Genomic DNA, 24,342 nt, shown 5'->3' with positions numbered 1-24,342 from the left:
GGGAAACATTTTGATAAATATAAGTGTAACTATGTATCGTCTCAAAAGCACATTAGAAGCAAAAGTATGTTAAAACCTCCATTATGCCAGCTAACTTAATTAAGTCATGTATCCAAGAAAATATTAACAGTTTTTAGATAATCATTTTAGTAGTTAAAACCTAATAGTTTTGACTTGTAGAGGTGCACAAATGCCTTTTGACCTTTTGTCCACAGAACAACTGATTGTTTCTGTCAGCTCACCACACCATGAAGCATCCTGCTAACATAGAAAATAGATCAATTATATGGTAGTGTATTTTGATTACATTTATAACTACTGTAAGTTTATAAGTGGTATCTTTATGAGTTAATGTAATTATTGCAATTTAGGATATTTTTTTTGGAAATAATGTCATTGAAAGATACTTAGATTTTTTAATGGTTACCCTTTAACACATGAATTTGTTTTCCTAATTTTGGAATTAATCTGTATTTGTATCCTTCCTGTAGATAGAAGAGAACCTCCTGTGTTTTCTCTTACCCCATATCTCCAAAGTTAATAGCGTCTGGAATTTTAGTTAAGGATTTTAATTTAAAATATTTTAAAACAATTATTAGACTTGTCAATATTTATATATTTCTTTCCTTTTCATTACATTATACTATTCTGCCCACTCTTTATTTTTCTTTATGATGGAGAATATCCTTTGGCAATTCTTTTGGACAGAAACTTCCCAAGATATGTTGGGAATTGCCTTTATTTTGTCCTCATACTTTAAATGATAAGTTGTAGTGGGGGTCAGTTGGTGAAAATGCTTAGCATTTGTATGTCTGAAAAATTATTTTGCCTTCTTTTTTGAAAAATATGTTTGGTGAGTATAATATTATAGGTTGAGATTTTTTTCTTTCAGTACTTTAAAGATGTTTTTCCAGTTATCTTCTGGCATGTCTATTTTTGACGAGAAGTTCACTGTCATTCTTATCTTTTTCCTGTATAGGTAATATGTCTTTTTTTCTCTACTGACTTTTAACATTTTATCACTGGAAGCAATTTGATTATAGTGTAGCTTGGTGTAGTTTTCTTCATGTTTATTTTGTTGGGATTCATGGAGTTTCTTGGATCTGTGGATTTAAAATTTTCATCAAGTTTGGAAAAAGTTCATCTATTTATTCAAAAATATTTTTCTGTTCTCTCTTTTTGATTCTGAGACTCTCAGTTACCCATCCAACTAGACCATGTGATGCTCTTTCAACAGCTCATTGAGGGTCTGTTCATTTTTTTTCACTCTTTTTTCTACTTTTCATTTTGGGTGACTTTTATTTCTGTATCTTCAGGTTCATTAATCTAGTCTTTTGCTTTGTCTAATCTATTAATCCCATGCAGACATTGTATTTTTTTTCATCTCAGACAACTTTTTCATCTTGTATTTTTTATTTCCTAAAGTTTATTTGGGTCATTTTTATACTTTTCATGTCTCTCTTTATAATGCTTATGCTTTTCTCTACATTCTTGAATTTGAATATAATAGCTGTATTAATGACCTGACCTAATAATTCCATTATCTTTGTCATTTCTGATTGATTTTTCTCCTCATTGGGGTCTTTTCCTGCTTCACATACCTGGTAATTTGTGATTGGATGCCAGGCATTGTGTGTGTGTATAAAAATCTTGGATTTTTTTCGGGGGCACCTGGGTGGCTCAGTAAGCATCTGCCTTTGGCTCAGGTCATGATCCCAGGGTACTGGGATCGAGCCCCATATCGGGCTCTCTGATCAGCTAGGAGCCTGCTTCTCCTCCTCCTGCCTGCCTCTCTGCCTACTTGTGCTCTCTGTTTCTCTGTCAAATAAATAAATAAAAATCTTTTAAAAATTAAAAAAAAATAAAAATTTTAAAATTTAAAAAAATCTTGGATTTTTTTCATATTTAAATATGTTGGGCTTTATTCTGGGATGCAGTTAAGTTACTAGGAAATAGTTTTGAGTTTTTCAAGGTTTGCTTTTAAGATCTGCTAGGCAGATCCAGAACAGCCCTAAGTCTAGGACTAATTTGGCCCCATTGCTTCAAATACTGCTTCTTCTCCTTTTTCTCCTTAAGAGAATTCCTGTTAGATGGATAGATTGCAACTTTCATCGAATGTCCTTTTCTCTGTACTTCTGTTTCACCCTTTTTATCCCTTTCTCATCCTTTTTATCCCTTTCTTTCTTACTGCTGTATTTTAGAAATATTCCTAGGCCTGGTTTTTAGCTTACTAATATATTCTTAAGTTTTGTCTACTCTACAGTTCAGCCCACCTAAGGAGTTTCTTCTTTTCATTTAAAAACTTGTGTTTTCTGGGGCGCCTGGGTGGCTCAGTCATTAAGCGTCTGCCTTTGGCTCAGGGCGTGATCCCAGAGTTCCGGGATAGAGCCCCACATCGGGCTCCTCTGCTGGGAGGCTGCTTCTTCCTCTCCCACTCCCACTCGCCCTGTTTGTGTTCTCTCTCTAGCTGGCTGTCTCTCTCTCTCTGTCAAATAAATAAAACCTTTAAAAAAAAAAAGAAACTTGTGTTTTCTTATCCATGAATTGTAATTGGTTTTCCCCTAAATCTCCTTAATCATATTCTCATTTCTCTGATAATACTACAGTTATTGCAAAATCTTGTTTTTAGTGTGCTATTATTGGTTTCCTCCATTTTTGAGTTCTCTATTTCACAGTGTTGGCGTTCATCAAATGCTTGGTGTTCTTGACAGTATTCGTATTTGGGAGTGGCTATTTTATTGCTCATTACCTTTGTTTGAATGGCCTCCTGGTGAGATGGGAGAGTGCTACTGACCTGTCCCCTGCACAGTTTTCAGGAGAGTACAGAATAGATGGGATGTGTACTGATAATCTGCCAGGCAAATATCTCAACAATTTATTTTCTGGGCTAAGGAGAGTCTCATTCTTCTTTATTATAGCCAGTCATTCAGAGGATTAGCCTGTCTTTTACCACTATGCCCTCTCTGATCACTCCTATCTGAAGGTAACAGACTGCTTTCTGGCTTATGGAGATGAGTAATGCAATGGAAGTAACTGTCTTACTCCAACCACTGTTGTCTGCTCCTAGACCTTCTCATGTTCTTAGCTTCCAACAAGTCTAAGAGCATGCTTCATGTTGCTCACACCTTCTGTGGTAGTATCCTTTCTGACATGCTTTTGCTAGTGAAGTCTCTCACTTAAAACTGATTTCGTGTACTTTTCTTTATCTCTGGATTCCTTCTGTACTTGGGACTACCAAGAGTTTTGCTTGTTTTTGAGTGCTGGTATATATTCACTTAAAACAACTTTCTTCTAGGATTTTGCAAGAAGGGAAGCTATAGTGTCATGTTGCCTTCTTACAGACAGAATTTTGTATTTTTATTTTGTTATCATTTTTTAAAAAACTTAAAAAATGCTTAGAGATCAGCAGTGCATTTTGACTGGTTTTTATATGACCTTCCAAGATTCATTTTGTTAAACTATATAGAATTTCTTCATTCCCTAGATGACTAAATGTATACATAAAACTTTACCTTAGAAAGATGGGGGTAAGAGTGAAGAATTTCTGTTTTTCTATTTTATATTTGGGTATTGCATCATATATTAAGTTTTTTCCATCTGCTAATTTAAAAACAAGGCAGTTTGTTAAACATTTTGGGGGTAGTGGGTTAATTAATTAAATGTTACTGAATTAAAGCCTACTCAGATATAGTTTGTCTCTAGAGTAATTTATTATCTTAATATTGAATAAGCGTATATACACTAGTAATGTGAGGCAGTGAATAGATGTGAGAGCTGAAATTAACTGTGGGGAAGGCCTCACAGATTTTAAGTTTGAAATTAGAACTTTTTTATGATGAGATAGAGATACTATTTAAAATTTGCTCTCTGTATTAGTTTTCTTTGCTGTGTAACAAATTACCATAAACTTAGTGGCTTAAAGCAACACAAATTTATTACAGTTTCTGTGCGTCAAGAATCTGACATGTTTTAACTGGATCCTCTGGTCTCATCAAGCTAAAATCATGGTGTCAGCCATCTGTGTCCTTACCTGAGGCTCAAGTAGGGCAAGATCTTCTTCACTGCTTAGAATGTTGGTAGGATTCTTTTTCTTACTGTTATAGGGTTGAGGTCTTCATTGTCTGACTAGCTTTTGACCAGGGGTCAATCTCAATTCTAAGAGACCACTGTCAGATCTTTGCCATGTGGCCCCCCTTCATCTCAGCAACAGATAACTTCTTGTGCATCAAAACCCTTCCATGCTTCAGATTCCTGACTGCCACTTCTACACCCAGCTGGAGAAAACTCTGATTTTTGAAGAGCTCATGTAATATCACTTCACATCTGTCGAAATGGCTAGTATCAAAATAAGAAAGAGCAAGTGGTGGTGAGGATATAGAGGAAAGAGACCCCTTGTGCTCTGAGTGGTAATGTAAATTGGTACTGCCACTGTGGAAAATAGTATGGAAGTTCCTCATAAAATTAAAAATAGAAATATCAGCTGACTCATCAACTCCATTTCTGGTTATTTACCCAAAATAAACAAAGATACTAATTCGAAAAGATATATGCACCCCTATGTTTATTGCAGCATTATTTACAATAGCCAAGACATGGAAGCAACCTAAGTGTCCACTGATAGATGAATGAATAAAGAAGATATTGTATGTAGACACACACACACACGTATGTGCACGCACACACAGGAATACTACTCAGCCGTGAAAAAGAATGAAATCTTAACATATGACAGCATGGATAGACCTAGACGATGTTATGCCAAGTGAAATAAGTCAGGGGAAGACAATAAACTGTATGACTTCACTTATTTATGGAATCTAAAAAGCAAAGTAGGAATAGACTCACAAATACAGAGAACAAATTGGAGATTGCCAGGAGGGCAAAGGGTGAGGGGATGGACAAAATAGGTGAAGGGGATTAAGTGGTACAAACTTCCAGTTGTAAAATAAATATGATGGGGATGAAAAGGATAGTATAGGGTTTATAGTCAGTTATGTTGTAGTAAGTATGTATGGTGACAGATGATAACTAGACTTACTGTAGGATCATTTTGTAATGTAAATAGATGGTGAATCACTCTTGTACACCTGAAACTAATATAATATTGTATATCAACTATACTTCAGTTTTAAAAAAAAAGAAGTAGCTCGCAAATATCTTCTGTCAATGAATAAATATGTAAACCAATAAATGGCTCATGTGATTGGTTAGGCCCACTGGATAATGTCTCTATTTTAATGCCAGTCATCCCATTTAACATCACCTAATCGTATAGATGAAATCCATCATATATAAAGTGCTGGGAATTATGTAGCATTTGTAAGCCTGGTGGAGCAGTAAGGGTAACAAGAAACCTTGGAGCTTTTAAAACTCTACCTATCACACTCCCTTTGCCTGTAATTTTACAGACATCTATGGACAGTAGACTAGGCTAGGTGAAGGAGCTCCTTTTAAGTGCTGTCTTTATCAGCACGCTTGATAGGACAACATTCTACCCAGGTCTTCAAACAAGAACTTTTTAAAAAATTGGTTTTATTAATAGATGCAATTTAAATACAATGAAAGTCACGACTCTTAAGTGTATATCATAATGAGGATGGACAAAGTAGTCATGTAACCACTGCCATAATCATGGTATATCACTATCCCATCATCACTTAAGTTTTCTCATCTCACAATAAGAAAAACAAAATTTGCAACTATATAAGATGATTTTTTTTTTAGCCAAACTTCTTGTGATCATTATTTTTTCATATATACATATATCAGGTCATTATGTTGTACACCTTAAATTAGTACAATCTTATGTGCTAGTTATATCTCAATAAAACTGGGGGGGGGGGTCTTTTGGTGTCCCTTTGCAGTCAATCTGCCACCAACTGTAGGAAACCACTGATGTGCTTCCTGTCACTATAGTTTTGTCTTTTTAGAAGTCTTATGTAGGGGGCACCTGACTGGCTCAGTGGAAGAGCATATACCCTTGATCTTGAGATCATGAGTTCAAGTCCCATGTTGGGTATAGAGATTGCTTAAAATAAATAAATAAAAATTTTTAAAAAGTAAAAGTTAATTTATCAATTATATAGTATATAGTTTTTTGAGGTTGATGTATATCAGTAGTTTGTTCTTTTTTATTCCATATTAGAGTCATATTCCATTGTATGGATGTATGACAATTTGTTTATTCCTCAATTGATGGACATTTGTATAGTTTCCAAAAGAGATGCCTTTAAACTTGTTGGAGTAATGTGAAAATTAAGTTCACAAACTTATATGCATACCTGTATAATTGGTTAGCCTGTCCTTCTTAGGGAGCCCTTCTTTTTGAATTGGCATATCCCTCCTTATTACGTGTAACTTTTAGCTAGTGACTATTTTTATATTCAAGCTTCTGAACATTGCTGAAGGAAATTAAAGTTTTGATGATTAATGTCAGATCAATTTTTGGTCTCTGGTTTCAGTCAAGCTGTCAGTCCTGCTAGCAATCCTTTTATATCTTCATGGTCAGTACCCTCTCTCATTTTCCACAGTGGAAATTTTCTTCAATAATTTTGCCCCTTACCGCTTTATGAAGATAATCATTATTTTGTCATTATTTCACAGAGAAAATTGGACTTTCAAGTCCCACACTTCCTCCCATTTTTCTGCGCCTAAAGTTACATATTTGTAATTGTACCAAATGTTCCTTTGTTTTCTCTAGTCTCAGAGAAGGATGGAACTTCCTGTATTCAAAAGTAATCTCTCCCATCCCATCCTATTTTGATAGTTATACTACTAAAAATTGTTAACATATCATTTTTTGGGTACTTACTATACACTAGGTGTTGTTCTAAGTTCTTAGTTACTTCTAATCTCACAACAGTTCTCTGAAGTAGATTGTGTTACATTCTCATTTTATATCCTACTGAGGCATAAAGAAATTAACTAGTTCAAGCTTTACAGCTACTAAATGATAGAATAAGTATTTAAATTTCTGTAGTCTGGGGGCACCTGGGTGGCTCAGTTGGGCATCTGCCTTTGGCTCAGGTCATGATCTTAGGGTCCTGGGATCGAGCCCTGTGTTGGGCTCCCCCCTTGCTCAGCGGGGAGTCTGCTTCTCCCTCTGCCCCTCCCCATGCTTGTGTGCTCACTCACCCTCTCTCTCTCTCTCCCTTTCTCTCTCTCCCTCAAATAAGTAAATAAAATATTAAAAAATAAATAAATTTCTGTAGTCTGACTTTAGAGCCCACACTTTTATCTGTTTACTTAAGGGCCTTCCTTATTCCATCAGTTATTTCAGACTCTCTTTTCTGAACTTTTCCTTCTTTACTGGTACCCTCCCTAGCCTACAAATACATTTGTATTTCTCACATTCCTATGTAGTCATCATCCTGTCTCCTTCCTCGTCTTCATAGCCAGGCATTTCAAATGAAAGAAGCACCTGTTGTCTGTTATTGTTTATATACTATTCAATTTTCCATCCATGTACACAGCTTATTATGACATAATCATATTGAAACTTGACCATTCTGTGATGTTTGATCTCATGACTACTTCAGCATTTCTTCCTTGCCTTCTGTGATACCATATTCTCTTTATCTTTTACTTCTCTGATTATTATTTCTAAATAGCTTCTACAGGATTCTTCTTCTCAGTCTTTAAATGCTGATATTCTCTGGCGTTCTCTCCTTGGTTATTTTCGCACTATAAATAATATCTTAGGGTGTTCCCACATATTTTTCGATCAGGGACTGATGACTTCAATATCTGTATCAGTTATTCAGACTCCTCTCGACTTCTGGCTAGCTGCCTTCTGGACATCATTTCCTAGGTGTTGCACTGGCACCTCATTTTTTTTTAATAATAATTTTTTATTATATTATGTTAGTCACCATACAGTACATCCCTAGTTTTTGATGTAAAGTTCCATGATTCATTACTTGTGTATAACACCCAGTGCACCATGCTGGCACCTCATTTTTAAAAATTTCTTTTATTTTTAAAATTATCATACAGTAAGATTAACTTTATTTTTCTTCTCCAGTTCTTTGAATTTTAACATATGTATAAATTCATGTACTCGCCACCACAGTCAGGATACAGAACAGTTTTGTCACCCCAAAACCTCTCTTGTGTTATCTCAGTACAGTCATACTCTCCCTCACCCTGGCAACCACTGACTATTCGCCATTACTCTAGTATTGTCTTTTCAAGAATGTCTTACCTTGTATATATGTGTATACATACATATAATAGTATCTAAACTTTGGCAGTTGGCTTCCTTCATTTATTTTAATGATGTTTTACGAAGTTGTTGCATATATCAGTAGCTTTATCTTTTTTGTTGGTGTGTAGTATTGCATTATATGGACGTGCTACAGTTTGTTTATCCATTCACCCATTGAGGGACATTTGGGTTGTTTCCAGGTTTTGGTAATTATGAGTAGTGCTGCTTTGATCAATCATTTACAAGTTTTTGTATAAGTTTTTATTTCTCTAGGGTAAATATCCAGGAGTGGGCTTGCTGGATCATAGGATGAGTGTATATTTGACTTGATTTAAAAATATGTCAAACCATCTTCTAAAATACTTGTACAGTTTTGCATTCTTATCAGCAGTAAGTAAAAGTTCTACTTGTTCCGCATCCTCATTCTCATCAGCATTTGATATTGTGAATATTTTTTATTTTAGCCATCTAGTCCATGTATAGAGGTATCTCATTGTGGTTTAATTTGCATTTCTGTAAATGAGAGTGACGTTGAATAATTTTTCATGAGCTTATTTGTCATCTTTAAAACCTCTTTAGAGAAGAGGTTCATTGTGTGTTGTTTTCTTATGTTGCTTTGAGAGTTATTTTCTGGATACAAGTCTTTTATCGGATAAGTGATTTGCCATTATTTTCTCCTCGTTTGTAGGTTAGTTTATCATTCTCTTTATACTTTGCAGAGCAAAGTTATTAGCTTTGATGAAGTCTAAGTTGTCATTTTTTTGTTTTTATGGATCATATTTTGATGTCATGTCTGAGAACTCTTTGCCTATCAGACAGTAACAACAGTGTTCTTATTTTTTCTTTTAAAACTTTTATAGTTTGACTTTTTACCTTTAAGTCTGTGATCCATGAAAACATGTTTTTATTAGGGTAAGATACACATAACAATTTACTGTCTTATACAATTCAGTGGCGCTAAGGACATTCACAGTGTTTTCCTTCTGTTTGATTTTCTCTTTATTTTGTTCTTTTCTCATCTTTTAAGGTCAAAAATACCCTTTTTCTCTAAGGGTATTGTATGCTGTAAAATTTCCCTCTGAGCACTGCTTTAGTTGTATCAACAAATTTTGCTGTGTTGTATTTCCATTTTCATTCAGTTCTAATTCTAATTTCCTTTGAAACATCCTCTTTGGCCCATGGATTACTTAGAAGTGTGTTGTTTAATTTCCAAGTATTTGGACATTTTCCTGTTATTTTTAGTTACTGTTTCCTAGTTTTATTTCATTATGGTCAGAGAACATACTCTGTAGGATTTCATTCAGTAGTTTTACATTTGTTAGGATTTGTATTTTGATCTAAATATGATCTGTCTTCATGAATGTTCCACATGCAGTTGAAAATAATGTGTATTCTTCTGTCAGGTAGAATGTTATACAAGTTTCAATTAGATTCAGTTAGTTGGTTGTGTTTTTAGTATTTCTTAATCTGTGCTGAAATTCTGTCTATGTTCTGTTTTATACTGCAGTAGGGTGTGTTGGAGTCTTCAGATATAATTGCGAATTTGTTTCTCCTTTGAGTTCTGTCAGTTTTTTCTCCCTCCTCCCCACCCTTCCTCCAGCTTTTTAAGAATATATATTTTTAGTATTTGTTGGGCTTTTTTTGGTGAATTGGCCTTTTTGTCAAAATGTAATCTCTTTTTATTCCTTGTGTTAGTTTTCTTTTGTAGAATTAACAAATTACCACAACTTGGTGGCTTTTAGCAACACACATTTATTATCTCATAATTTCTGTGAGTTAGAAGTCTGTATACAGTTTAGCTAGATCCTTCATTTAAGGGTCTCACTTGGCTGCAATCAAGGTCAGCTGGCCTGCATTCTTACTTGGAGGCCCAGTTGAGGAGGGATTCACTTTCAAGGTCATTCATGTTTTTAAGGCAGTTCATTTCCCTGTGGCTTAATGAATGAGGGCCCCAGCTACTTGCTGGCTGTTGGCTGGACTTCTCCCTCAATTCTAGAAACATTCTGAAGTTGCTTGCCACATGGACTTCTCCAGCATGTCTGCTTACTTCATTGAGCCAGAATAGTCTATGGAGGGACTATGCTAGCAAGACGATGATATATAATGTAACAGTTACAGGACTGACATCCTATTACCTTAGCCATCCATATTTTATTGGTTGGAAGCTAATCACAAATTCTCCCCTCACTCAGAGGGTGGGGATTACATAGGGTGTCTGCCACAGGAGGCAAGGCTTATGGAAGCTACCTTAGAGTCCATGTGCCACATTCTTGTTAATTATTTTTGCTCTGAAGTCTACTTTCTTTGATATTAATATGATCATTCTAGTTTCTTTTGATTAATGTTTGCATGGTATATCTAGTGCTATCCTTTTAATCTACCTGTAATGATTGATTTGGTGAATTTTTTGTACTGGATCTATAATTGGTATGTGGGGGTTTTTTAAATCCATTCTAACAATTCCTTTTTTTTAATCAGCGTGTTTAATGTAATAGAATTATATTATTACATTTAGTGGCATTTAATGTAATTATTCATATGTTTAGGTTTTTGCATAACCTTTTATTATTTTTATGTTCTTTTTATTTCTCCTTCCAATTTCTTGCTGACTGTTGGTTATTTGAACACTTTTTGTTACTCCATTTCAATGAATCTCTTCTGTTTTTGGCTATGTCTTTCATATATTTTTTTAGTGGTTGCTAAGGGGATTAAAAACATACTTTTTTTTCATAATAAACATGGTTTTACTTCTTCAGTTGGAATGTAGAAATCTTTCCACCATCTTTACCCTCTCTTATGCTATAGTTGTCTTATATATTACATTTACATACATTTAAATCCCCACCAAGCAATGTTGTAATACTTGCTTGCAACTTTAAGTGTATTTCAGAACTCAAAAAGACAGGAATACTTTGTTACATTTACACAAATACTTACCATTTCTCTTGCTATCCTTTCATTCCTAATGTTCCAGGTTTTCTTAAATCGTTTCTGTCTGTAGAAATTCCTTTAGCAGTTCTTTTAGATCAGGCCTGCTAGCTACAAATCCTCTTATTTCTGATGTAGTATTTTGGGGTTGATAGCTCATTTCTTTTAACACTGAAAACATGTTACTTCACTTCTTTCTGTCCTACGTAGTTTTTAATGAGAAATCCTCACCTACTCAAATTATTTTTTCCTATAAATAATGTCTGCTTTTCTCTGGATGCTTTAAGATTTTTTTTTTTTTTTTTTTTTTTTTTTTGCTTCTCTTTGGTTTCAGCACTGTCTTTGGCATGGACTTCTTTAGGTTTATTCTGTTGGTAGTTTGCTAAGTTTCTTGAACCTGTAGATTTATGCCTTATGTCATTTTTGAGCCATTACTTCTTCAGGTATTTTTTTTTTTTAGCACTGTATTCTTTCTCTTCTTCTCTGGGTCTCCGATGATATGAATGTTAGATCTTTGTTCTTGTTCCACTGGTTTGTGAAGCTCTGTTCAGTTTTTTCCAGTTTCTTTTCTATTACTCAGTTTGGATAATTTCTATTCTGATTTCAGGTTTTCTTACTCTTGCCCCTTTCATTGTCACTCTGCTTATTTGACCCATCAAGTGGGTGTTTTTTATTTTGGCAATTGTATGTTTCATTTCTTGTGTTTCCATTTGGTTTCCTTTATATCTTTTTTTTTTCTTTGCTAAAACTTTCTATTTTAACCTTTTCACCACTATTCATGATATTTCTCAAGCACTTTTATATAGTTTCTTTAAAATTTTTGTCATATGATGAGCACTGGGTGTTATATGTACGTGATGAATCACTAAATTCTACTCCTGAAACCAATATTACACTATATATTAAGTAACTAGAATTTAAATAAAAATTTTGAAAAAAGGTTTTGTCAAGTAATCATCTGTGTCATCTAATTATAATCTGCTTATTGTATTTCCCAAGTAAATTGAGATTTTTGTGGTTCTTCATATGCTAATTTTGGATTGTATCCCGAACATTTGGAATATTACAGTATTACTCTGGATTTTGTTTAAATCATACAGAGATTGTTGATTATATTTGTTTTAGCAGACAATTGACCTCTCAGGCCCAGGCCACAAGTTCCTACTTTTCTGTCGTGTGCTGTAGTTCTAGTTTACACTTATTTTCTCAAAGTCTTATAGTGCCCTTCAGATCTGTCCTGCGGTGTGGTTTGTCTGAGATCTGGGTAGAAGTCTAGCTGTTAGCTCTATTTTCAAAGTCTTTGGTATGCAGAACAGGATTATATCCATACATACACAGGTTATCAGTAAGCCCAGGACTTTATAAACAACTCAGGTCATTTTCCTGAGCTCCTCCCATTCTGTCAATGACTTGATGCTTTTCCATTCCCTGGGGCTCCACTTTTCAGTCTTTCAGATAAAAGCCTAGGATCTAGGATTTCATCACCTCTTTAGCCAAGAAGTGGTGGTGAAGTGTCACAGACAAAAGTTTCCCTCCCTCAGAGTTTTGCTTCCTGTAAGCTGCCTGTTGCTGTCTCAGCTGCCGCCATAGCAGTGAGTTTTCCTGGGGGCTACAGCAAAAGAGAAAGTTAAAAAGGAGAGAGAAAAAAAAAAAGTGTGGGGGAGATTTCCTCCTTTCTCCTTAAGTTTTCCAAAGAGTTCCCTCTGTTCAGTAAGCCAGAACTGGACGTTTGTTTGTTTGTTTTTACCTGTCATCACCAGAGTGCTCAATTCCAGGTTTTTGACCACGTTAGGTTTCGGCCAGAAGATACCATAGTTTAAAAAATAAATTACACACTCACCATGTACTTGATGGTGATACTTTGAGTTTTGGTGTTCTCTAATTTGCCTGCTGCTATTTACTTTTCAGAGTCCTCAAATGTTCTGTCCAGATTTTATAATTCCATTCAGTGGGAGAGGAGTGGTAGCATATGCTTATTTCATCCTACCCAGAACTGGAGCTTTGTGATACCTCATTCTTATTATTTTAATAACTAAATGCATTTAATTATTTTCACACCTACTGCCTTTGCTGTATTACCCATCTTACTGTAAGAATCACTATTAAAGACGGCTTGACTTTGAGGTTTTGGTTTGAGTTACTGGGAATTAAAGTGATCTTTCAGAATCTTCTCTCTTGTCAATGGTCCACCCAACTCATATCCAATCAGTGACTAAATCACATGTGTTCTACCTTCTAATTATCTTGTCTCCTTTTTTTCTTTCTTCCTTCTTTTCTTTTCTTTTCTTTTCTTTTCTTTTCTTTTCTTTCTTTCCCTTCTTTCCTTCATTTAATTTATTTATTTTTATTATTTCTGCCCTAGTTGAAATTCTGAGAATTTTCTCTGCTACTCTTTTCATCTCTTTACTTCTAATCTTGGATCCTTCTTTCTTTCTTCCTTCTTTTTTCTTTTCTTTCTTTCTTTGAAGATTTTATTCATTTGAGAGAGAGAGCATGAGCAGGAGGAGCAGCAGAGAGAGAGGGACAAGCAGGCCCCCCACTGAGCAGGGAGCCCAACACTGGGGTTGATCCTAGGACCCTGATATCATTGCCTGAGCCAAAGGCAGACGCTCAACTGACTGAGCCACCCGGGCGCCCTAAGATTGTATCTTTCTAGTGCATTTTTTACTTGAGCTGCCACAGTGATCTTTCCAAAGCAAATTTGAATGCATTGCTCATTTGCTTTAAGTTATTCAGTGGTTCTTTATTGCCTGAAGGGTAAATTAAAACCTCTTTAGCTTAGGGGCGCCTGGGCAGCTCAGTCAGCCTTCGGCTCAGATCATGATCCCAGAACCCTGGGATCGAGCCCCGCATCAGGCTCCTTGCTCAGCGGGAAGCCTGCTTCTCCCTCTCCCGTTCCCCCTGCTTGTGTCCCTCTCTTGCTCTCTCAATCTCTGTCAAATAAATAAATAAAATCTTTAAAACAAACACACGAACAAAAAATCTCTTTAGCTTAGCTGAAAGCTTCCATCCTTTGGCTTTCTTACTGCTCTTGATTTTCCTCTCTCTCTTACTTTCTTCACTTCTTAAACTTCAGCAATACCAGAGGAATTTTTTACCAGAAGTCCTATCTCCCTTATCTTCTCGGAGAGAGAGTTCATGGTACCTTTCTGTTGCCTTGTTAGCTTGGGGATTATTGCAGAGGATGTCGGAGAGATTCAGTGGGGAAGAGTAAATTGGTTTCCTGCTGTGAGGGGGAAGATGATTAACTATAGCAATAATTACCATTATTATGTACAGTGTGTTATAAAGCTTACAAAAAGCTTTCTGATATTTTTGGCCTTCATTTATCTTCCTCGGAACTTCAGAGTATAGACATTGTATTGTCACCATAAGAAAGAGTTTATCAGCTCTAATAGCGAAGCTTAGGGAGGAGAGAGTAGGAGAGGAGTATGGTAGACATCTCAAGGAGTACTTCAGAGTCTACCTTGAAAAAACAATCAGAAATCTGTGGGAACACTCATTCATAGTGTTATGTGCTGTCACTCAACCCTGTGTCACGTAGGAAGACTCTCCTTAGCCCAGCATTGTTGATATTGGAAAAAGATCACTTAAAGTAAGTCTAAATAGAATAGAGATCCACATTTTGTAGTAAAGAATGAAAAAAAGGTTTGGTTGGGATTTTACCTTGAAAAATACAATTTAAAAATTATTTTGTTTTGGGTATTATATGTAAGTGATGAATCACTAAATTCTACTCCTGAAACCAGTATTATACTATATGTTAACTAACTAGAATTTAAATAAAAACTTGAAACAATAAATAAATAAATAGAAAGAGCCTGGAAATACATTCAGGAGGCATGTGAAGAAATACTCCTATATCTGTGTGATGTTTAATCACATGGCTTTTGTTTTATCTATTCCATCTTGAGAAATAATAAAAATTTGTTTTTCTGTAAAAAATAAAAATTATTTTATCTTATATTTTTATCAGAATTTTGGTTATATTTAAGTCTATATTAATTTGAAAGTAATTTAGGGAGGATTGTAATTTTTCTGATAGAATTATATAATGAAGTACAGTATGTGTTTTATCAAATCCAAGATAGAACTGTAAGGCATACTGTTATTTTACATTTTAAAAGAGAAAAAGTGTTGCCAGCTTAACTGATGCAATACTTTTTATTGCTTAACTTTATTTTATGCTTACTGAAATAACTTTTAGATTTTTTTCTAATTGTATCATTCTTGTGAATACATAAAAAGGAAAATATGAGTGAAATTAACTGATAAAGATACTCATTCCTAAATCTACTTCACATTTATAATTTGACTTTCCAGTCTTTATTTTATTTATTTATTTATTTATTTATTTATTTATTTATTTATTTATTTAAAGATTTTAGTTATTCACTTATGTATGAGACAGAAAGCACAAGCAAGGGAAGCAGCAGGCAGAGGGAGAAGCAGGCTCCGATGAGCAAGGAGCCCGATGTGGGACTTGATGACTTGAGCCGAAGGCAGACGCTTAACTGTCTGAGCCACCCAGGCATCCTGTCATTTCTTTTTTGAATTAGGGTTGTTGATGTTCATGTTTTCTCAAATAATATTATCCTCTATGACTCCACGTGCATTGAGATTTCAACATTTCTTACAAGAGTACTCCAGTTTTGTCTCTTGGAGTTTTTCTGAAGGAGTTAACACTAGTCTGCAAATTTGGTTGCTAGCATTTTCTTGTTCTTATTAAAAGGAATCAATGGAAGGTTTTCAACAACTAGCAGGGGTCATGTTTCCTTTTGAACAAGCCCATAAGTGATTTCTTATATCAAAACTTTAAGGGGTTACAGTTGTCCAGTTATGACACCAAGAAAGAGAAACTAACAAAATTTAGACATCACTCAGGCATAACATTTATGTTATAACTGATTTCTGGCCAACAGTTGATGAGATTATAACAGAGTATAAGATGCCATTGACTATAAGATGTACCCCATTTCAGAGATGTTAAAATGTTAAAAATATTCATATTAGAATTGGAAGATGGTACACCCTTCACTTCATGATTTTCATGTACTTTTATAACTATGATATGAAAGAGAACCATTTTCTAAAAATGGCTGAGACTTTGGCAGTTTTCTAAAGACCATTTCTTAGTTTTTTAATAACCAAAATATTTTGAGGAACCAACATTATAATTCTTTGCAGTTTTCTTTTATTCACTTAATTTATCCTGTCATAGGTATAGATGATTTTGCATCTGATTTGAACAATTGTACAATATTACTGTCATCGTCTTTGTGAAATCCTTCATCTTTGGCAAGATTTGCAGTTTCCGTTGTCATTCATTTTGTATAACATCCAGCAGTCAGGGAGAAATTGACCAACAGAGACCTTGATGCGATGAATGTGAATAGAAACTGGTGTTAAATGGGGATGGAATAATACCTGGGAACTAATTTTATAGTGGTCATTTGGAGCTGTGACTCTATTTATTTCTCAAGTAACGTTGTAACTAGTTAAATCTTTATATAGCTGTACCTAGAGCATAGTACACTAATGAATATTTATAAAAACTCTGACTCTTCAAGAAAAAAGCATCAGTGATTTAAGGCAGCATTATTTATTGATAAATATTAATAGTCATCATTTGTACAGTTGGAAAATGTATATACATTTCTCCTGTGGTTTATTCTTATAATCACTCATAAAATCTCCATTTTGCTGATGAAGAGAAGTAGTTTTAAAGAGGTTGTGACACATGCAGGTCTCAAACCTAATATGTGTTTTCTAATACTTTTACAAATCACATTATAAATAAACAAAGTTAAGATTTTTAAGAGTCTTAAAAATTAATCCTTTAGAATTAGAAAACTGCTGTAAATTATTTGCTCAGTATGTTTTATTAAGTGCTTTGGGAAATCATAATGAATTATAACATTGCTTTTGTGGCAGAATGAAATTAAAGTCCCTGACTTATAAGCATTTGGAACATAAATAATTTTTAGAGACTTAAAGAAAATGTGGATTTCAAAATAATTTTATATGCTTGTATATGAATTCAAAATTTTCCCTGTTTGGGTCACTGAAATTTTCAAAAAATGAAAAATGAAATCTTCAAAGGTCAGGGAAACTAATAAGACTTCAGCCAAATGGTTTGCTTTCTTCTAAACAGTATGAATAAAAAGTAAAGTAACTCACAGTCAAATCCTGACAATAATTCTTTGTGATAGGAATTATTGTTCCAAAGTTAACAGGTTTTGAAACCAGCTCAGAGTCCTTAGTACTCTGCCTAAGATTACATAGTGTGCAGAGGCAGGGTGTAAGTCCAGTTTCGTGACTTTGGAGATTATGCTTTTAGATATTTTACTATGCTCTTTGTTCCTTTTTAAATCTCATATTAGTATTTGCTTTAATTTAAGTAAAACTTGTAGACATGATAATTTTGTAGAGCAGGTGTAGACAAACGTTTTCTGTAAAAAGGCAAGTAGTAAATATTTCAGGCTTTGCAGTCCATATTGTGTCCTACAAAACAAATGGGTATGGCTGTGTTCTAGAAAAATTGTATTTACAAAAACAGGCAGCAAGCTAGATGTGATCTGGGTATTATAGTTTGCTGATTCTTGTTAAAAAGTATCATAATAGCAAGTTAGTTCTTCAGTACTAAGTTCTTTATTGAAACATTTTTTTCAATTCTCTAAAAAGTATTCTCTTATCCTTCTAAAATAAAATGTTTGGTACAAAGAAAAGAATATATGTAACATGTGTAAATTATTAAACAAAATAATATATGCAGGAGGGTAAAGCACTAATAAGTTCAGTCTATATACTGCTCTCTAATCTAGGGATTGGCAAGTATTTTTCTATAAAGGGCCAGATAATAAATATTTTAAGCTTTATTAGCCATAAGGTCTGCAAACTGCAAACTGCATTGTGGCACAAAAGTAACCGTAGACACTGTAAATGAATGAGTGTGGCTGAGTTCCAACAAAACTTTATTTATGAACACTGAAATTTGAAATTCTTATAACTTATATGTGGTCATGAAATATTCTCTTCATTTTTTTCACCATTTAAAAACGTGAAAAGACATTCTTAGCTTATGGACCATACAAAAATAGTGGAGACTGGATTTAGCTTGTTAACTGTAGTTTGCAATCCACTGTCCTAGCCTTTTTTTCTGCCTTCTCCCAGGGGTGACCATTATCCTGAATTTTGAATTTATCATTACTGTGGATTTTTAAAAATACTTTTTTTCCAGTTATGTATATGTACCTACACAATGTAGATTTCTGTTTTTATTTGTGAGCATTCTAAAAATTATACTGTGTATAGACTGGGACTTTTTTTCATTCAACATTATTTTTCTAAAAAATTCATTCATGTAGTTGAGTGTAGTTGTATAATACTCTGTTGTGTGCATATACCACAATTATTAATTCTCCTGACATTAGGTATTTATTTAGTTGGGTTTGAGTTCTGCTTTGAACATTCTTGTACATGTTTCTTGGTACACATGTGCAAGAATTTTTCTTTATTATTAGCATTCTTCCATTGAGTAACTTAGAAAAACTTCTGGATTATTTCCCTTGAGAAATGTTACTTTCTTATTAACTCATCTTAAATCATTCTGTATTTACTTACACTAATGGAAAAATGCCTTAAAAATGTACAGGTAAGTGTTAAACATTTCATTCATTCTTTCACTCATTTATTTAATATCACACAAACATTTATTAGCTGTAGTATATTAGGTTTTATGCCAGCAAGAGAATGTAAGATAAGCAATAGATAGACAGTTAAACCAACAATAATAACAGCAGTTGTTTACTGAAAACTTAGTATGCCAGGCATTAATATTAAGTATTTTATATATATCATCTCTGTATTAGTCTTCTAGGGATGTTATAACAAAATACCACAAACCAAGTGGCTTAAGCAACATAAATTTATTATCTCACAGTTCTGGAGGGTAAAAGTCCAAGATCAACATGTCTACAGGGTAGCTTCCTTCTGAGGGCTGTGAGATAGAATCATCCGTGCCTCTTTCCTATCTTCTGGTGGTTGACTGGCAGTCTTTAGCATCCCTGGACGTTAGAATCATTATCTTGATATCTGCCTGCATTTCACATAGTGTTCTCCCTGTATGTGAGTCTGCTCCAAATTTCCCCTTTTTATAAGGACGTCAGTTGTATTGTACTAGAACCCACTCTAATGATATCATTTTAACTTGATAAAGATTTATTTCCAAGTAAGTTCAAATTCTTAGGTACTAGGGGTTAGGACTTCAACATATGGATTTTAGAAGAACATAGTTCAACCCATAACAATCTCTTTAAGACTTTACAACAGTCCCATGTAACTGTCAAACCTCAATAATACTGGTCCTGTCATAGAGTATACTGCATTACAAAAACCCAGCTACTAAAAAGTAACTTAAGCACAGTTCCAGAACAAGATGACATAAACCCTCTTTTCCCTGCTTCTCCCTTCTAGATAGAATTAAATACTCTGGAAATGAATTAACATACAACTATAGTGGGATTCTATATGCTGGAAAGAAGATGAACTAACTAGAGACCTCAGGACTTAAGAAATAGCAATGTGGTTCCCTGGTGTTTCTTTTTGTCTTCCATATATTGTGGGCTCGGTGTTGGCCATGCTTGCCTCCCAGATCCACCATTAATTAAAAAAAAAAAGCAGAAACAAAAACCGAAAGCCTGTTCTCACTTGCCGAATTACTGGGAAAGAGAAATCTCAGGATCTGCCACAGCAGGATCCTGTTGTAAGCTGTGGACAACAGTGAAGCCTCAAGCTGCCCCAACCTCATTTCACAACTAGAGCATGGGCAGGTGACTTGGAGGGCAGTTTGAGCCATCAGTGGCAACAAAGCCTTGGACAATCCCAGTTCCACTCAACATGTAGGGCACTAGCAGGTGATTCCATCTATCCACAACAGAGTAGCAGTCACAAGGCCTTTGTACCTCTTTGCCCTCCACCTAGCAACATAAGAAGACCTAGACCAAGTGTCATCTGCCTCCTGTTCTCAGAAGATCTTCCAGTAACAGGAGGTGGCTCAGGGAGGCAACTTTCATCCTCACAAGATAGCACCAGGAGAGACTGAGCAGGAGCACCATCAGCACCAGAACAATGAAGCAGATTAGAATAATATTACAAGGGTTCAGGAAAGCAAACTGTCATCAGAGCTAAAGCCCACAAAAGTAGGCCAGAACCTAAATGCTAGTCCTAAATGGAGCTACTCCTGCTAAAATTGAAGGTATTAAGAATTTTCAAGTAATAAAAAATCACTTGTCATACCAAGAAGCAGGAAAACCACAACCTGAACGAGTAAGGCCACAGTGCTGCCACTATTATCGAGGTGAATTACATATTGGAATTATCTGACAAAGATTTTAAAGCTGCTTCAAATAAGCAATTAAAACTCTTTTGAATGAATAAAAAAAGGAAAATCTCAGTGAAGAAATAGAAGTTATAAAAAATAACCAAATGGAAATTATATAATTAGAAAATATAATAACCAAAATTTAAAATTCACTGGAGAGATTCAGTGCTAGAATGGAAATGACAGAAGAAAATTTTTCAGTCTTAAGGATCTGTAGAACAATAAGAAGAAATTTAACATTTTTAAAAAAATACATTCACTCCTTTTTTTTAAAAAAAGATTTTATTCATTTACTTGACAGAGAGACAGCCAGCGAGAGAGGGACACAAGCAGAGGGAGTGGGAGAGGAAGAAGCAGGCTTCCAGCAGAGGAGCCCGATGCCGCATTTGATCCCAGAATGCCGGGATCACGCCCTGAGCCAAAGGCAGACACTTAACGACTGAGCCACCCAGGTGCCCCAAAATTTAACATTTCTATCATTGGAACCCAAAGGACAAGAGAAAGAGTGTGGGACTGAGAAAACTATTTGAAGAAATAATAGCTGAAAACTTTCTGCATTTGGCAAGGGACATAAACCTACAGATGTAAGAAGCTGAGCCAACCCCCAACTAGGATAAACAAATCCTCACCAAGCAATATTATTAAATTTCTGAAAGTAAAAGACAAAACAAATCTTTAAATGTTGAGACAGAAATGACATATTACCTATAAAGCAGCACCAATTTGAATGACATCAGATCCCTCATCTGAAACCATGGAGTAAAGAAGGAAATGACAGCATTTTTCAAGTGCTAAAGGAAAAGAACTGTCAATCGTGAATCTTTTATCTAAGGAAACTGTCCTTCAAGAATGAAGCAGAAATAAAGAACTCAAAGTAAACTAAAAGAATCTGTTGTTAACAGAGCAAATAAAATTGCTAAGGATAAAGAGACAGAGACATTATATAACAATAGAATCATTCCTATAAGAAGTTATTGCAATCCTAAATGGGTATACACCAAACAGTGGAGCTTCAAAATATATAAAGTGGAAACAGCCGAAAGGACAAATTAAATGCACAAGTATAGTTTGAAACTTGAACACCTCACTTCTCAGTGATTGATAGAACTGCTAGCCAGAAATTAGCAATGATACAGAGTAGCTAAGCACCATCACAACCTACCAAGTTCTAATTTACACTTGCAGAGCATTCTACCCAACAATAGCACAATACATTTTTTTTCAAGTGGAAATGAGTTAACGTGTAATGAGACATTCACGAAGACAGACTATATGCTGGATCATATGGAATACATGAGGGAATTCAGAAGAATCAGAATTACACAGAGTATAATCTTTGAACATCATGGAACCAAACTAGAAATCTGTAATAGAAAGATGACAGGAAAATCTACAAACAACTGAAAATTAAAACATAACTAAGATGGGGTCAAATAGGAAATCTAAAGGGAAACTTAAAAATACATAGAACTGAATGAAAATAGACACACAACATATTAAAATTTGTGAGATGCAGCTAAAACACTGCTCTGAAGGAAATTTATAGCATTAGATGCTTATATTAGAAAGAAGAAAGGCCTCAAATTATCACTCTTAAGTTTCTACCTCAAGATGCTGGAAAAAGAAGAGCAAAATAGACTGGAAGCAATTAGAATGGAGGAAATCATTAAAAGTAGAAATCAATGAGATTGAAAATGGGAAAACTATTGAGAAATTTAATGAAACACAAAGCTTGTTCTTAGAAATTGAATGAAATTGATAATCTCTAGATTGACAACAGTAAAAACAAAGATGACATAAATCACCAATATCAGGAATAAAACAAGGGTTATTACTACAGATCTTGTAGTGAGTAAAAGGATAATAACAAGCACCTTGACACTCATAAATTCAACAACTTAGAAGAAATAGACCAAGGCTGAAAACTACAAATTACCAAATTGGAATAGATATCTTAAGTAGCCCTGTAACTTTTAAAAATTGAATTTGTGATTTAAAAGCTATCAATGATTTTGAACATTTTTGCATGTGTCTGTTAGCCATTTGTATGTCTTCATTGCACTACTGGGTATTTACCCCAAAGATACATAGTGAAGAGAAGGTCCATATGCACCCCATGTTCATAGCAGCATTGTCCACAATAGCTAAATCGTGGAAGGAGCCGAGATGCCCTTCAACAGATGACTGGATTAAGAAGATGTGGTCCATATATACAATGGAATATTACTCAACCATCAAAAAGAATGATTTCACAACATTTGCAGCAACATGGACAGGACTGGAGGAGATAATGCTAAGCGAAATAAGTCAAGCAGAGAAAGACAATTATCATACGGTTTCACTCATTTATGGAACATAAGAAGTAGGAAGATTGGTAGGAGAAGAAAGGGAAGAAGAAAGGGGGGGTAAACAGAAGGGGGAATGAACCATGAGAGACTATGGACTCTGGGAAACAAACTGAGGGCTTCAGAGGGGTGGGGGAATGGGATAGGCCGGTGATGAGTAGTAAGGAGGGCACGTATTGCATGGTGCACTGGGTGTTACACGCAAGTAATGAATCATGGAACTTTACATCAAAATCTAGGGATGTACTATATGGTGACATAATATAATAAAAAATTATTATAAAAAAATAAAAGCTATCAAAAAAAGAAATCTCCAGGCCAACCTGGTTTCATTGGAGAATTTTATCCAGCATTCAAAGAAGAATTAACCTCAGTTCGATACAATGATACAATCTCTTTTAGGAAATAGAAGGAGTATTTCCCAACTTATTTTGTGGCCTGTATTACCCTGATAGCCAAGCTAGACAAAGCATCAAAAAGAGAAGTACGGACTAATACATCTCATGAACCTAGACGCAAAAATCCGTAACAAAATTTTGGTGACTCTAATCCAAACATGACAAAGTGGGATTTAGTCTGGAAATGCAAATCATGTTTCAATATTAGAAAATCAGTGTGATCCACCATATCAATAGGTTAAAGAAGAAAAATCATATATCAATTGATGCAGAAAATCTTTTAACAAAGTTCATGACAAAAACTGTCAGTAAACTAGAAATAAAGTGAACACCCTCAACTTCACAATAGGCATTTACGAAAAACAACAACAGCAACAAAAAAAAACCCTTAAACCTAACTTCGTACAGATAGGAGACTAAATGCTCTCCCTCTACAGTTGGGAAAAAGGGAAGGACGCTTGCTCTCACCACTCAAATCACAACATTGTACTGGAAGTTCTCGTTACTGCAGTAAGGCAAGAAAGAGAAATAAAAGGCATACAGAGGTGAAAAGAAGGAAGGAATAAAATGATTGCTATTTCCAGTTGACATGATTATTTGCTTAGAAAATCCCAAGAACTCTACAGAAACTCTCCTAGAACTAAAAAATGAGTTCATTATAATTAACAGGATACAAGATTCAGTACTTAAAAATCGACTGAATTTCTATACATTGACAATGAACAAGTGTATAAAAATACAATACCATTTACAATTGCTTTCAGAAAATGAAAAAAATTAAAACATGCAGGATTTATGCAATTAAAATGACAGAATGTTGATGAAATCAAAGAAGATCTGAATACTTGGAGAATCATACCATGTTCATGAATTGGAAGACTCAATGTAGTAAAAATGGCAAGCTGTCCTAAATTGATCTATGTTTAGTGCAATTCCTAGTAAAATCTCAGGAACATTTTTTATAGATATAGACAAACTTATTCTAAAATGTATATGGAATGAGAAAGGTCTTAAAATAGTCAAAACAATTTTTGAAGAATTAAGTGGGAAGAATGACTCTTCTTCATATTAAGGCTTACTTAC

General features: G+C 34.6%; 1 protein-coding gene across 13 annotated transcripts in view; it reads left to right on the top strand.

Annotated features, from left to right (window-relative positions):
- NEK1 (NIMA related kinase 1) overlaps positions 1 to 24,342 on the top strand; it is a 251,489-nt gene that overhangs the window by 90,277 nt on the left and 136,870 nt on the right. The window contains exon 20 of one of the 13 annotated variants that reach the window (XM_044379260.3): positions 216 to 4,468. The exons of the other annotated variants lie outside the window; for them this stretch is intronic. Within the exon in view, the coding sequence (XP_044235195.2) occupies positions 216 to 224 (9 nt within the window). The 3' untranslated portion in view covers positions 225 to 4,468. Of the gene's footprint in view, positions 1 to 215; positions 4,469 to 24,342 lie in introns of those variants that run through there. 13 annotated transcript variants of the gene reach the window in all.

This window comes from Ursus arctos, unplaced genomic scaffold, assembly GCF_023065955.2.
Source record: "Ursus arctos isolate Adak ecotype North America unplaced genomic scaffold, UrsArc2.0 scaffold_11, whole genome shotgun sequence".
In the NCBI taxonomy this organism is placed as follows: Eukaryota; Metazoa; Chordata; class Mammalia; order Carnivora; family Ursidae; genus Ursus; species Ursus arctos.
Note: the sequence above shows the minus strand (reverse complement) of the source record. Positions and strands in the feature narration are given on the sequence as shown.